General features: G+C 44.3%; 1 protein-coding gene across 1 annotated transcript in view; it reads left to right on the top strand.

Annotated features, from left to right (window-relative positions):
* The window catches only part of LOC117001893 (cell migration-inducing and hyaluronan-binding protein-like), a 54,465-nt gene that overhangs the window by 21,277 nt on the left and 18,602 nt on the right, over positions 1-14,586 (top strand). The window contains exons 12-14 of the mRNA XM_033070582.1: positions 7,279-7,454; positions 8,029-8,238; positions 13,500-13,705. Of these exons, the coding sequence (XP_032926473.1) occupies positions 7,279-7,454; positions 8,029-8,238; positions 13,500-13,705 (592 nt within the window). The remainder of the gene's footprint in view (positions 1-7,278; positions 7,455-8,028; positions 8,239-13,499; positions 13,706-14,586) is intronic.

The following is a 14,586-nucleotide window of genomic DNA, read 5'->3' as shown; positions in this document are numbered from 1 at the left end:
GAAATACTTTTTTGTACTGCTGAAGCTACTGTTTCCCGTTTAGTGTGTCTCCAGAGAGTACTGCTTGGAGGTGATGTAGTAACCAAACATTTCTGGCAGCAGTGAGTTGTCCTGAGTCTCTGCACTGGGTGCTGCCAGAACGAGCCTCAGAAGGAGGAGTGGGAGCCTTTGTAGAGCCCCAGCATTTTTCTTTGTAGGTGACCAGCTCAAATGCAAAACAAATTGCTTTTGATGAATAGATTTTGTAGTCCAATGATTGTAGAATGGCCTCTGGACACCAAATCCAATTAAGAAGCATAAGCATGATGAAGCACAGACTATTACCAGCACGAGCATAAAACTGAAATCCAGAGTGGGAGATTTAATCTTCACTTGAGTCTGTGAAGTTGTCTTTCCCTTCCAGAACCTTGTTTTGGCACACTGATAAGCCGAGCATGGAAATAGCACATAAACTGCCCCTTATCTGAATAGATGAGGATTTTTTTTGCTTCTATAATTTACAAAAGCAAACCTTATTTTACAGTGTAAAAGTCTGTAGTAGATGAGGCTGCCTTTCAGAGGCAGCATCTGCCTGGTGGTAAATCACTCCTGTGACTTTATCTTTGCTTCCACACTGGCTGTTGCTCTAGGCAGAGGTCTTGTCTGCATTTACAGTAAGACCTTTCTGAGAAACCATGAGGGCACTTGGAACATCCAATGCACCAGGGAGTTCACTGAGTTCTCTGAAATGAACCACTCCAACACTATCTCTGATGCAACTCCTGCTGGAAGGTACCAATGCACTTCCTTTGGCAGCTGCCTCCCCACAGAGCTTTGGCCATTCATTGTTGGAGATGTGCATTAGGCCAAGAAAAATGTTATTCACAGTCTGAATGTATCATAGTCTTATGACTTTAAATGTCTAGTGCTTTCAAAGAAGACACATTTCCAAGCTGAATATTTTTCTTGAGCAACTGTTGAGCTGTTGGACTCAGGCTGGTATGATACAAGTCACATCATGAAGATGGTCCTGGAAGATTGCCAGTAAAAATAAAGATGGTGTAGGAGTCTTGGGCTTCCCATAATCTGATGGATCTGTGGAATTCCTGTAGTTACATTCATCTTCTGCAGCAGTGACAGCTAGGTTAGTTTAAGGAAACAAATAATGGGTTAAAAACAACAAAAAATTTCATGTGAATTTCAAGCAAAGAAGCAGTGGAAACACTTGTTAAAGCAATTGTGCTCTTGGTCTCCAATTGCTCTTTAGGAGATTTAGGACATTCCTTTTATTACCACAAACGACATGAACACCAGGGCCAAAGTCTCTCCTTTCTTATATCCAGGCAACTCCATTGACGTCAATGGGATTTCACTGATTATATAAATCAAGGCAAAATCTAGTCCAGTTATAAAAATCACTTCCAACTTTCTTGTGACAAAAACACACTCACACTAGAAAACAAAATAATCTGCCTGAATCTAAATTCAGTGTAGATGAAATAAAACCTGGCAAGGCTGAGATGTCCCCTGTCTTTGGGAGCCAGGAGCTCCCTGAGCTGCCCTGTGCCATGACAGGTAATTAGCCAGAATAAAGATCATTAATGAGCACAGGTGAGCAGCCCTGGCACAGCCTGGCTTGTAATTGGGTATAGAAGAACATTCATCATAAATGTCTGCCTGCCTTTTGCTATGGAGATAGGCAAGATTGCTTTGCTCCTTCTGAGAAAAGCCTACCACACATATATTTATATACAGGGTCTCAGAGGGATGTCATTTGTAATAAGTGAAAAGGCTTAATTTTCCTAAGAGGTTTAGTCTAGCAGCTGAGAACTCCAAAAGTTTGCTCTTTGAAAGATAAATGATAAAACCATTCCTACCCACGATGATTTATTTCCCTTTAAATCTTTATTTTTTTCCTTTCTATTTATTTTTAAAATGAAACCTAAATGTCAGATCTGAGCTACTTAAGAGTCTCTCTGTTATAAAAAAGGCAGAAAACCTCTGTTTTGTGGACAGCCAGTATGGTGTGGCAGCCACTTGGCATACCAAGTTTAATATAATTTATGCTCTCATAGTTTAATAGTGTTTTAATAGACATGGTTTAGCACATTATGCCAAATAAGTCAAACTCATTAGTTAGCTCATGTCCTATTTAAATTTGATATTTCCTGCTGAAACTCATACTTTTTTACTGGCTAGAAATGGATTGATTAAAGCTTGTCAAAAGAACTTAAGGGAGTTAATACTCAAATGCCATCAGGTTCTAGGAGGATTTTGCAGTTTAACTATGGACATCTGCAAATCTCAGTGCAGAAAGTGAGGGGGGGCACACAGGCTCTGATCTTTTGCACTGTTTTACTGGCCCTAAAGTAAAATCTGTGGCTCCCATGGGTAAGTGTGGTTTGCATGAGGACCCAGATCTGCAGGTCCTGCTCCCACTCAAATGGTCACTCACTTACATGGAACTTTTCCCTACACTTGCTTTCTTTGTTTAAATTTTTTCTTTGCTTGTCTTTTTTTGTGCCTAGATTATTTTCACTGTGGGAACAGATTAAAACTGTTTGATCTTCCAACTTCACAAGGTTTGGGGAGGGACAGCAGTGCAGGGCAAAGGGAGGAGGGAGGAAGGAAGGAAGGGTTGTGTTGTTATGATAGAACTGGATAGTAGGAAAGATCAAGTATTTTGTCTAGTTTCCCTGGGAAACAAGTCTTATCTTCATCTTGGTTGCTCTGTATGAAGTTTCTACTAATGCTGATAAGTTTCACCATGGAACAGAAATGATGAAATGCTCTTTTGTGCTCCTATATGCTCTTGATAAAGGATGAAAAAAGGATTGGTGCCTGGCATAATTGCTCCAGTTATCCCACATACTGGTGAATCTATGAATCCAAGCACACATCTCTTAAATCCTGTTTATTGGGTTGCAAATATTAGAGAGATAAGGAGTTTACTGTGATCTTGTTCATACAGAGAACTTCGAATTAAAAGTATAAATACGTAGTTGTCTCACAAATTCACAGCCTGTGTCAGCATTCATCTGGAGCTGTAAGGATAGGAGAATTTACTCCACTATCAAAATTCAGATATTTTTAGAGATTTAGGGTGTTCTGTTAAGAAGTTGGCATCATTTTGGCTGGAACTTGCCAAAAGCTCTTTTTTTAAGGCAACCCTGGTGCTTGAGGGCAGGGCAGGAAATCTTGTGAAATGGCTCTTTCTAACAGCCTTTCAGAGCTCCTTCTACCTTTGGGCATTGCCTGGGAGCTGAGCTGACAGAATCTCATCCAGGTTTACGTAGCAGTTCATAAGGGTAGAGTTTGTGCCTGATTGCTCCATGTCTATTTGCTGAAAATTAAATTTTCCATGTAAAAGTGATGGATTGGAGGAATATCTGTTGATTAGGACATCAGGTTGTACTGTGGGACTCAGGGAGCCAGCCAGCTCACCCAAACCATGCTGTGCCTTAGGGATGCAACAGCAAACCCCATGAAGATAATTCAGAATAATGAGGATTTGAAAGATGCCAGTGTGAACATTTGTTTGTTATTAAATACAAGCAATAGGGGCATTACCACCAGTGATGACAAGTGCTTGGCAAAAATGATAAATCTGTCAGATCTGGGCTGGCATCTGCAGTGAGTTGAACTGACTTTAAAGATGCCATGAAGGATCCACTGTCCCTGGATCATGTGGATTGAACAACATGACAAATTGTACTTAATGTGTTTTTTCCCTTAAAAACTTGATTAGGGAACATCAAAAGACCACAAGACACTGGGTCTTATCCCTAGGGAGCCCAAAGGAGAATCTCAGCTTTACTTTATCTTCAGCAAATCCAGACCTTCAAGTGCTGGTTTCACTTCTCAAAGGGAGATTGAGCAGTTTGGGCCTTTTAGAGCCAAGGGATTTAGGAATGCATGAGTGTACCTGGGAGGGTTTTCTGAGAGATCTAACTCACCAGATCTGAGCGCTCTTCACACTTGCAGCAGTTGAAATAGTTTTAAAATCCCACCCTTCCCAGGTCTGATAAGGCCCAGGTTTTATGGCTGGGTTCACATGTGGCAGGTTTTCCTTTGTACCATTTGGAGAAACTCTGCTTTGAATTGCTTTGTTGACATAAGCATGCCCTTGATGAGTGGATCATCTATGTTTATTTTAATCTACATATTTCCTTTAAATAATTACCTTATCCTTACCAACAACTGACTTCAATAGTCACTGTCTTGAGTAATAACCATGGAAATGTGCTCATATTTTGCTGATCAAGACTTCCACCAGGCAAGCCCACATACTGAGGAAGTTTTCCCTGTAAATTTACATTTGCTGACTGGAGGCACTGCTGTGACACAGCAGCAGCAAAGCCAGGGAGTTTTTCCCAGTCCTTCACAGAGGTCTGTTGTGGGGAGATGTGATCTGTGTCACTGCAAGGCTGGGTTTGGTTTGGATTACAGCATGGCACAAGCCTGGCAGGGCAGTCTCTATCCAGGAGGGATGCAGCAATCCCCAGCCCAGAGGAGGAGAAGGTGAATCAGTGACCTCAGGGCTTGTCAGCGGTTGGGAAATCACAGCACTGGCTTTGATGCTGAAGCACAACACATTCCTCCCACTTTCAAAGCACAGGGTTGCCTTTTTAGTATCAAACCACCTCAGTGCCCATTTGCAAAGCCCTGGCTGGGGTTTGCCCTGGGTCTCACTCAGATACCCTGGCTGGGGTTTGCCCTGGGCAGTGCCCTGGTCTCACTCAGATACCCTGGCTGGGGTTTGCCCTGGGCAGTGCCCTGGGTCTCACTCAGATACCCTGGCTGGGCTCTGGGGAGGCTCCCTGTGCCAGCTGTGAGCAGCAGCCAAACTCCAAACTTGCAGCTCTGCAGTGAGACCTGCCATGCTCGTGTGAACTCCCTGAACCTACCACAGAGCAGACTCTTTTTTGTTTTGTTTTTTTTTTCCTGCCCACCCTCAAACCTGCCCCAGGCAGCTCCCTGGTACTCCAGGTGTCTGTGAATGCCCCTCACAGTGCTCCTGTCCCATGGGGAATGCCCAGTGCTGGTTCCCAGCAGTCATTTACAGCACACAAGGGCTCCCATGCCAGGCTCTGTCTCCCACAAGCTTCTTTCTTTGCTGCTGGGAGCTTGAATTTCTGTCAGCCTTGAGAAGTGGTTTGTTTTTCAAAACTCTATTAAAGGAGCTATTATTCAAAATCCGCTTTTACTTTGGAAGGGGATTGCTTTCCGTCTCTCCTTTTATCTCCAAACATGTCAAATCAGCAAAAGCATAGAGTGAAAAACATGCACCCAAGAAGTTATATTTAGAAACTGGTTAGTCCGTATTTAACATTCCTGTCAGTGCTTACCCTGTTTTGCATGTCTGGACTGGTGTTAAATTAAATTAAATACATGCAAGCATGACATTTATTATTCTAGAGCTCAGCACTGGAATAACAAAACTGCCTATCTAATTTCACTGCCACAAATCCTGGAGATGTGGCTTCAAATAGTATGTTCTTATGATTATCTAAAATTCTTCCTGCATTTCAGTAAATCAAGGAGAGGTCAGCTCTAGGGAAAACTGAAAAATAACAGCTTAAAAATGCTCTCCATGAGGAGAAGCTGTGCTCCTTTACAGACTCACTCAAGGCTCCAGCATGGAGTATCCTCATGTGGAGGGTGCTCACTGCAGTGGCTTTTTTCATTGTATGAATAAAGGAAGCAAAGCTGCTGCTTTTTGGATGGGTGGAGTCTGGTTTTGGCCTCACACCTGATGAGGCTGCAGGGCACAACACGGGCAGGGGTAAGCCCAGGACTTTCTAGGGAGACATTTGGAATAGTGGGGTGCAAATCCAGGGTCCCTTGCAGCCCTTCATTCCTGAGGTGAGCCTGCAGCTCTTTGGCCATCAGCATCTCTAGCCAACAGACAGTGATTTTCACAGGATCAGCTGTTTTTGAAGGCAGAGGTGCCAAGCAGAAGGCACATGTTGGGGTGTGACCCTGTCCCACAGCACAGCAGGCTCAGGGCAGGGCGGAGCACTCGCCCTTCCCAAATCCCAGTACTGCCATCAAACCACACTGCTTCCAGCTTCAGGGGAAGAGGGAGTGAATGGTGTTTGCTTATCTTCTTTATACACTCAAAGCATCATGTTTTGGTTAAAAATAATATTGTTTCAGTGTTCAAAATCCTCCCCTTGACTTGGCACTTCTGCTTAGGCATAAAGTGCTTTGCAGGGATAGCCAGGCTTCAGGCTTGCCATTTGTTTCTAATTAAGGATTTGAACGATTCCATGGAAATTAAATACATGCAAGTGTAGCATTCCTTAAAGTTCAGTGTTTACTTAAAGAGTTTATTACTTATTTTTACTGGAATAATGCAGAATGGAGTCAGTAAGGTGAACCTTTTCCCAACTGAGTTTTCTCTGCAAAAACCTGCGGAAGGAAGGAGGTAGTAGGAATATGTTTGAATGAAATTACAACAAGGAGATGTTTTGCTTTCTAGACATCCCCACTGCCTGGACTTCCCCTCTTTCTGGTCAGGCCAGGGAAAGTTTTCTGTGCTTTTAACCCCTCCATGGAGGAGGCTGTATGTGGAAGATGTTATGAGCAACTTGGCTTGGCAAAGGGAGGTGTGGCATGGGGTAGATGGAAGATCCCATTGACTCCAACTACACCAGGGCAGGAGGAAGCCTTGGGAGCAAGCTGGAGATGTGAGGCTAGATCTAAAATGGAGAGGTTTGGGAGAACAGGGAGTCAGAGGTTTTGCAGCCCACAAACTTGGTGAGGGGCTGTGATTGTCCCACAATTCCTGCGAGGCTTTCTGCCCACGCTGCTCCTTGTTTACATCAGCAGCCGTGGTGTTAGCAGGATCTGACTGATGCTTGCCCTAGAGTAGTGCTGTGGGGTTCGAGCAGCTCCCCACATCTTACTGTGGGAAATGCTGTGCTAACCTTGGTGAATTGCATTTTCACCAGCTGCATCATCAGGGTTTTTGCATTGGATGTTCACACACAGCTGGTTGTAATCCAAAGTCCGCAGTTCCTTCTCAAGGTAGGAAATGTGTTTTGTCTAACAGACTGTTGGTTTAACTCCCTGGTTAAATGAAGCAACCTAAGACCAAAAATCCCACTTCCTCCATTGCAAACATCCCACCAAGACCTTGGGTGTCACCTGTGCTCCAGCCTTCCCTGCTCTGAGGTGTCAGCCAGCAGTTTGTGCTGACTCGGTTGCTCCTTCCATCAGCACACCAGCCCCAGCACAGGAAACCCACAGTAGGCACTGGCAGAGCACTGCTGACCCTGGATCTGGTTCCTTTAGGGAAAGCCAGCTACCTGCACATGGGTGAGGTGGTGGATGGCGTGGACATGCGGGCAGAAGTGGGGCTGCTGAGCCGCAACGTGCTGGTGATGGGCGAGATGGAGCAGCAGTGCTACGAGTACAGCAGCAAGCTGTGCTCCTTCTTCGACTTCGACACCTTTGGGGGACACATCAAGGTAAGGCTGGAGCCCTTGGCTTGTCCTTTCCTCCTTCCAGCCACACCTTCACGTACCAAAGAAGGAAATATGCTGAAGGGAAGAATTCCTCACCAGCCATTGAGCAAGCAACCTCTGCCCACAGCACAGCAGATCCTCTGGCTGCTGCCTGTCCTTTGGCTTTGAAGTGCATGTCCTGCTCCTGCAGACATTGCTCAACCAGTGAGGCTGGTGATCAACACACCTGAGATAGTCTCCACACCCCAATCCCAGTTTTTCCTAGATTTTGATGGTGCTTAGCCCAGGAAGTTCAATTTGAACCCAGCTGGCTGAAATCCATGGAAAATGATAAATATAAATTGCTTTCCTTCTACAATTAAGTTAGATGTGTCTCTGGCAGGAGTGGGGAAATCAAAGAGCAGCTCTGGTCTCCTTAGCCACCATGCCCCTCTGTCCCTCCCCCTGCAGCCAACACTCCCCTCCACACAGTAAATCTTTCCAGCAGATACAGTGCAACCCTTCCTATGCCTGTGTTCCCTCTCCTCACCCTCAACAGACTCCTGTGTTTCTTGACTGCTGTTCTCTTGTCCTCCAGATTGGTCTTGATTTTAAGGCTACCCACATTGAAGGTCTAGAACTGAAACACATGGGCCAGCAGACAATGGGGCATTACCCAATTCATTTCCATATGGCTGGAGACGTGGATGAGAAAGGAGGCTACAACCCTCCAACGTATGTGAAGGAAACCTCCATCCACAACACCTTCTCCCGCTGCGTCACAGTCCATGGATCCAATGGTTTACTGGTAAGAAGTTCCAGTGTCTGCCTCAGAGATAAAGACAGCAGCAAAAACACTTCCTCATAGCATGAATAGAGTTTAATTATTGCAGGATTATGTGTTTTATTGTTAAAACCAATGCCTGACTCTCCCCACCCTGGATGGACAAGGAGTACCTCAAAGTGCCGGTGTGGCGCTGGGGGCTGTGTGTGGCTCAGGGGGGACAGAGCATTTGTCTGGGTACTGCAGTGTCTGCAGACCAGCCCACCTCTAATGAGGGGTTGGATCTTTCTGTAGACACAGAGTTTGCTATTTAAAGAGGATAATCAGAAGCTTTAAGATGTGCCTCATCTTTCCTGTAATAAAGGTTTGGGTTTGCAACGCCAGCCATAACATTAAGCACTCACAGAGCTGTGATTTGCTAGGGTTGCACTCCACAACAAGAAATCCTTTAGGATAAATCTCTAGAATGACTGATGGTTACCAGACAAGTTACAGCACCAAAGATGTCAAGAACATGTTCAGATCCTCCCCAGATCTTGGGGTACCTTTGTTTTTGGGGTAAGGATGCTGGACCTATTCCTTGTGAACACAGAAGGACTTGTGGGTGATGTTATGGTTAGAGGCTGTCTTGGGCACAGTGATCACAAAATTATAGCAGTTTTCTGTTCTTGGAGAAGTAAAGAGGGGGGTCAGCAGAACAGCTGCCCTTGGATTTTCAGAGGGCAGAGTTTGGGAACCTGGCTGACAGAATCCCTTGAGAGGCAGGTCCTGAAGAGCAGAAGAGTCCAGGGGGACTGGATGATCTTCAGGAAGGAAATCTTAAAGGTGCAGGATTTCTCTAGACAAAGGACTCTCACCCATTCAGTGGCATTGGCAGTGTGTTCCTAAAGGAAAATGTGTATCTGAGCCCTGAAGAGGAGAATTTGTACTGTTAAGAGCCCTGCTGCTATATATAACAGAATTTTAAGTGGAAACATATCATTGGCAGTTGTAACCTGGAATGGTCACTGTGCATTAGGAGTTCATACCTCTAGAAGTGCCAACATTGGAAGGGAGAGTCCCAGGCATAATTAAAATGTATAGAAGTTGAACAAAGGGCACTTAAATTGCAGTTCCAGAAGCAGAGCAGCTTTTATCTTCTATTTATGAATCTGAGGTTTTGGGTTTGACCTCTGTCCTTCTAAGTTTGTAGCATGATCTTGAAAACCTACCAAATGAACATGGCTTCTGAATTAGAGACATTTTACTGTATAAATTGTGTGAGTCATTCAGGGTCATATGGCATTTGCCCAATCTGAAGCTGCCAGTAAAGGGGCACAATTAGTGTGCAGAGTGGCAGGGCAGCATTGCAGGTTTCATTTGTCACACTGGGTCACACTGTCACCAGTGGCACCACAAACACATCCTCTGGCTGCACAGCTGCTGACGAGCTGCAGCTGCTTCTGGATCTCCTGTGAGATCTTCATTCCTTGTTGCCAAACCAAAAACCCAGAGCCTGGCATTTGTCTTACCAGGCAGATGGATGGGCTCATGCAGAGAATTTGGAAACAGTTTTGTCTCTTGTGCTTTCTCTGGGCAACCACTGTGCTGTGGGGGATCTGTGGTGTAGGAATCCATGTGCTCAGGCTTTTCCAGCCAGGATGGCAGAGTGAAATTTAGACAGGCTGATGTAGCTGATGAGAGCAACTCAATTCTCTTGCTGTTATTGAACAACCACAATTTCCTAAATTACCATACTCTGCCTTTGTTACAAGGCACCTGAGAGAAATCTTATAATTTAATTAGTCAATATAATCCCTCTTGATTTTAGTTTATCAAAATGTGTGAATATGAAGCTCCACCTATACTTGTTTTGCTTTGCTTTTTAAAAACTCATCATTATTGCTGATGGCTGAAAAGAAAGCCCCAGTGAACTAAAGCAATCTGATAAAGTTGTTCAGTTGCATCACAGAATATGTGCTCCAAATGTTGCATCACTTAGGTTTTGTTTCATGGCTCTGATACCCATCTGCAGTCAGCAGCTCCACACCTTTGATTCATCAGGTGATCCCACCACAATCTCATCATCTGCTTTCTGACTCTAATTTCCTTCCTTTCCTCTTCCTTCTCCCCCAGATAGATTCAAAGACACCCACATGTGTCTCTGATGACTACAGTAGTTATTATATACATTTCCTAGTTACCTTTTATCTTTTCAGTTGGGCAGCACCACCTTTTCTGCATGCAAGAACACCTTTCATACAAACAGAGATCAGCTCTGTCTTTGCCCAGCTAACATTCATTCCCTCTGAGGTCAGGTAGATCCAAAGTGAACTTTGCTGAGGGAAATTTTGCCTTAATGATGTGCACAAACCACACTTTGGAAATAGCCGTAAAAATTCCAGCTGGACTATTGGACCTCAGCATAGCACAGCACTTAATGATGTCCTTAACATTAAGCTACTCATTTCAGAGGTGCTTCTTGCAGGAGTGTTGTAGAGTACCTGTGCAAATGTTTTAATAAATGGGAGAGTTGCATCAGTTGCTTTTTTGCTGTCATTAAAGCAGGCAGGTAATTTACATACAGGCTCTCCTGCTTGCTCTGCTTTCACTTTTCTCATGTCACTTCAGAGTTACCCATAGATACTGAAGGATCTAGGAGAAAAGAGTATCCAGTTATTTCTGCTGACAGGTATTTTTCTTTGGGTCTGCACAGTCTGTTAGAAGCAGCTGTCTCAAGGTTAGCTCACCTCATTGATGGTTATTCCACACTTGTCTGTAAATTCATATTAGCTGAGAGGCACAGAGGGGCCTTCTGGAAACAAATCTGTAGAAATTAGTTCCTTACATAATTATTGTTTTAAAATGCAATAGTTACCCAATGTTTTCTGCAATATATTGACCAAAAAACCACCTAGTTACACCACTGCAGTGCCAGGGATGAAACTTTGCTCTTATTCCAACTCCCTCCATTGCATCCCAGTGTGCAAGCTAAAATAGAAGCAGCCACTGGGGAAGGAAATTAAATGGGGGTCAGTAAATAGTCTGGTAGGATCCAGGGGAGACCTGTACTTCATGGAATAAGAGGCTGTGCTATCTAGCAGCTCCAGTGGTATCTGCTTTTACTAATCCAGCTATACTTCACAGCAATTGTTTTGCCAGGAAGGGAATTATCTGGCTCAAAATACTCATGGTTAATGTAAGATTATGGGCTATTAGCAAGGTTTTAATCAAAGAAAAAATTAAATACATTAGAAGAGTGATTTTGGAACAAGCATCTTGTTTGCTATCCAGGTATTTCAGTAGTGGGCTTGTGCATGAAAACAGGCACAGGAGACAAGTCAGAGGTGACTGAGAGATGGCTTATCAGGAAATAATTAATCAAAGAGAAGGTGACTAATGCCTAAAGGGCCAGATTCCTGGCTGATAATTCCCTGTTGTTCTGTGGGCTTTCAGGGATGAGTTAGGAGAACAACAGGAGTTTGCTGCTCTGAGCCTCTCTGCCAGTGCACAGCCCTGCCTGTTCTCCCCCTGTTCTGGGAGAAGGGATCCTCTGGGAAAGCACTGCCCTGCTTTGCCCCAGCTGAGCCTGAGCAGGTTTCCATGTCCCTATCCTGGTGCAGGGCTGTGCTGGCTGGAAAGATAAATGGCTGAAGTAGCAAACATTTCTCTAGGGAAGCTGCTTCCATCATCTAAATGTCCCAACACCATTGCTTATGTGTCTGTTTGGTATTACTGTCCTGTGAGAGAAAGCTAATAGGATTTGGTGGCAGTTTCTGTGGAATTCTGACATCTCTGTGGTTAAAAGGCTTCCTCTACCTCTTGGAAAACTTCTTCTGAATGTTGCTCACTCTCCTGAAATGTTCTGTGCTGTAAACCTTTATCAAAACAAGGCTGGGATAGTTCATTCTTCCAAGGGTGTACAGTTTAGCACATGTTTTACACCTGAATAAAGAAGGCTAAACCTTGCAAAATCTGTCATTTTTTGACCAGAGAAGTTAGCAGTGAATTTCAGTGAGGTAGCTTAATGGAATGTACCATTTTGCAGGTCATTTTAGCAGTGTTTAATTTACTATGATGACTTGTGCTCTGAGATTTGAGTGTTTACACTGGAGCATGGATGCCACATAATAGAATTCTGTGTGGTTGCAAGCCAGTAATAAATTTGGTGAGCAAAGTGTTTCTTCTCATGTGAAAACATATTTGTAATCATTTCAACACTAATCCTGGGATTTTATTTGAAATTGGTGCTCCTTTCCCTAGTGAATGAAGGTGACAAAGAAGTCTCAAGCTTGTTTACAAAAGCAGTTCAAGCACTTGAATGCCCAACCACTTGGTCTCTCAGTGATGAACAGGTTTTCTATCCAGGTTAATACTGCCCTTGGTCCCCTGACAATTACTGTTTCATCAGAAGCAGGTACAGGAACACATTTGTGGCAGGTTAACCTTCTCTAGGGAGGTTTCCTGAGTCCAAGGTGATTGATGGATGGTGCCTGATGGGAGCAGCAAGGAAAGAGCCCAGGAGATCCAGACCTTCCCCTGGTCAATGGAGACTTGAAATTAATTTTCTATATCCCAGATATAGTCACAGACAACTGACTTGCTGGACACGCTTGCTGCATGTCCAAGGGCTGTTGCTTCCCATCTTGTCCTATCCTTAGGTTTCAAACTCACATTCCTGCTCTCAGATCTCCCAGTGGTGTGGAGGGTGCTGTTTTGTCTGGCCAACGGTGTCCCAGTGTTAGCAACATCCAAACCAAAACCAGAACAGCATTGATTAACACCAGCTGATTTGTCTCAGGGTCAAGAAAACCTTCTGTCAACAACTTGAAAAAAAAGATCAGGTCAAACCTAAAACAAGCCAGCCTGTCTGGAAAACAACTTTCTGCCTCTCTGATAGCCTGGAAAAATATTTTTTCATCTCAGCTGCATTTTTGAGTTGCATTTTACGTAGCTGCTCATGTAACTCCACATGAAGATGAATGAGCCCAGATGTGATTTGAATGTCTAATTCCTCTCCTCACCCCCCACCCTGTGTTTTTTTCCAGCCCCATGCTAAGACAGTCTCTGATTTCACAGGCAAACAAAAGAATGGAATGAGCATTTTCTAGGTGATGACAAATTCTAATTAAGTGTTAGAGTTATTGCTTAGACTATAAGCTCTTAAGGGCTTTTGGTTTTGGTTACAGACCCTGAGTTCAAAAGGGCACTGAGGCTCCTTTGTGCCACCACACTAACATTTGTTCTAATTTGTGCAGTGGCTGAAGCATAAAGCCTCAGCCCTGACCTTTGTTTTGTGCACACAGGTGAAGGATGTGGTGGGTTATGATGCTCTGGGCCATTGTTTTTTCACGGAGGATGGACCAGAAGAGCGCAACACGTTTGACCACTGCCTTGGGCTGCTGGTGAAGCCCAGCACCCTGCTGCCCTCCGACCGTGACAGCAGGATGTGCAAGCTGATCACAGAGGGAGCTTACCCAGGCTACATCCCTAAGCCCAGGCAGGACTGCAGGTGAGTGGGAGCCTTCCTTTTCTCTTCCTTCTCCTTGCAGGACTCAGCCATGACAGACAGCATCCTCTGTATGTGCTGATGTGGACATCTGTAGGGGTCTGGGCTGTTTGCCCCAAATTTGGGAGAGCATTTCCTTGGGGTCTTTATCCTTGTGCTGTTCAGGTGCCTACAGAATTAGGGTGTGCTTTTAACTTTTTGCATGAAGTCCATTGAGATGATTCCCACCTAAAACACTGCAAATCTTTCAAAGTGCACAGCCCTGCCTTGTGCCTTGTGGAGTCTTGAACCTGATGGTTCTGCAAAAAGTTGCTGAGTTCAGAATGGGCCACGTTCTGACATTGGTGTGCTCATCTCAGATGGCAGCTGATTTTGAAAAAAATTCAGTATCATCCATTTTGTCCTCAAAACAAACATAGGCTTTGTCCAGGCGAAGGTGTTTCTAACTTTTTTGTTTGGGAAGAGAGACAGAGGAATTCATGCAATGCTCTTTTTCCATCTATGTTTGTTTATAAAATACACCTCATGTCCCCATTCTTAAAATAAGGGTTAATTAGCTATTGTGCTCAGTTTCCACTGGTAATTCATTAATAGTCATAGGGACGTATTTTGTGCGTCATTTTGAAGACTGTTACATGAACGAGCACTTTCTAATGGAACAGTGTTATGGTACTTTGATCTGCCCTGTCTTCCTTCACAAAAGAATTCAAGGTCTGATCAGGAAAACAGCTCAGCTTGTTTTGCACTGGGCTCATCCAGCCTGGAATGAGTATACAAACACTAATTCCAGTGCAGGGACAGGGGATGAGCACCAGCTGTGGCTCCATCAGCCTGGGAGAGGCAGGCAGGGAGCTGCTGCTAGGAATTAAAACACTGTGGTTGTG

The sequence above is a fragment of the Catharus ustulatus genome, chromosome 12 (assembly GCF_009819885.2).
Source record: "Catharus ustulatus isolate bCatUst1 chromosome 12, bCatUst1.pri.v2, whole genome shotgun sequence".
Classification (NCBI taxonomy): domain Eukaryota; kingdom Metazoa; phylum Chordata; class Aves; order Passeriformes; family Turdidae; genus Catharus; species Catharus ustulatus.
This window is presented reverse-complemented; position numbering and strand designations above follow the sequence as displayed.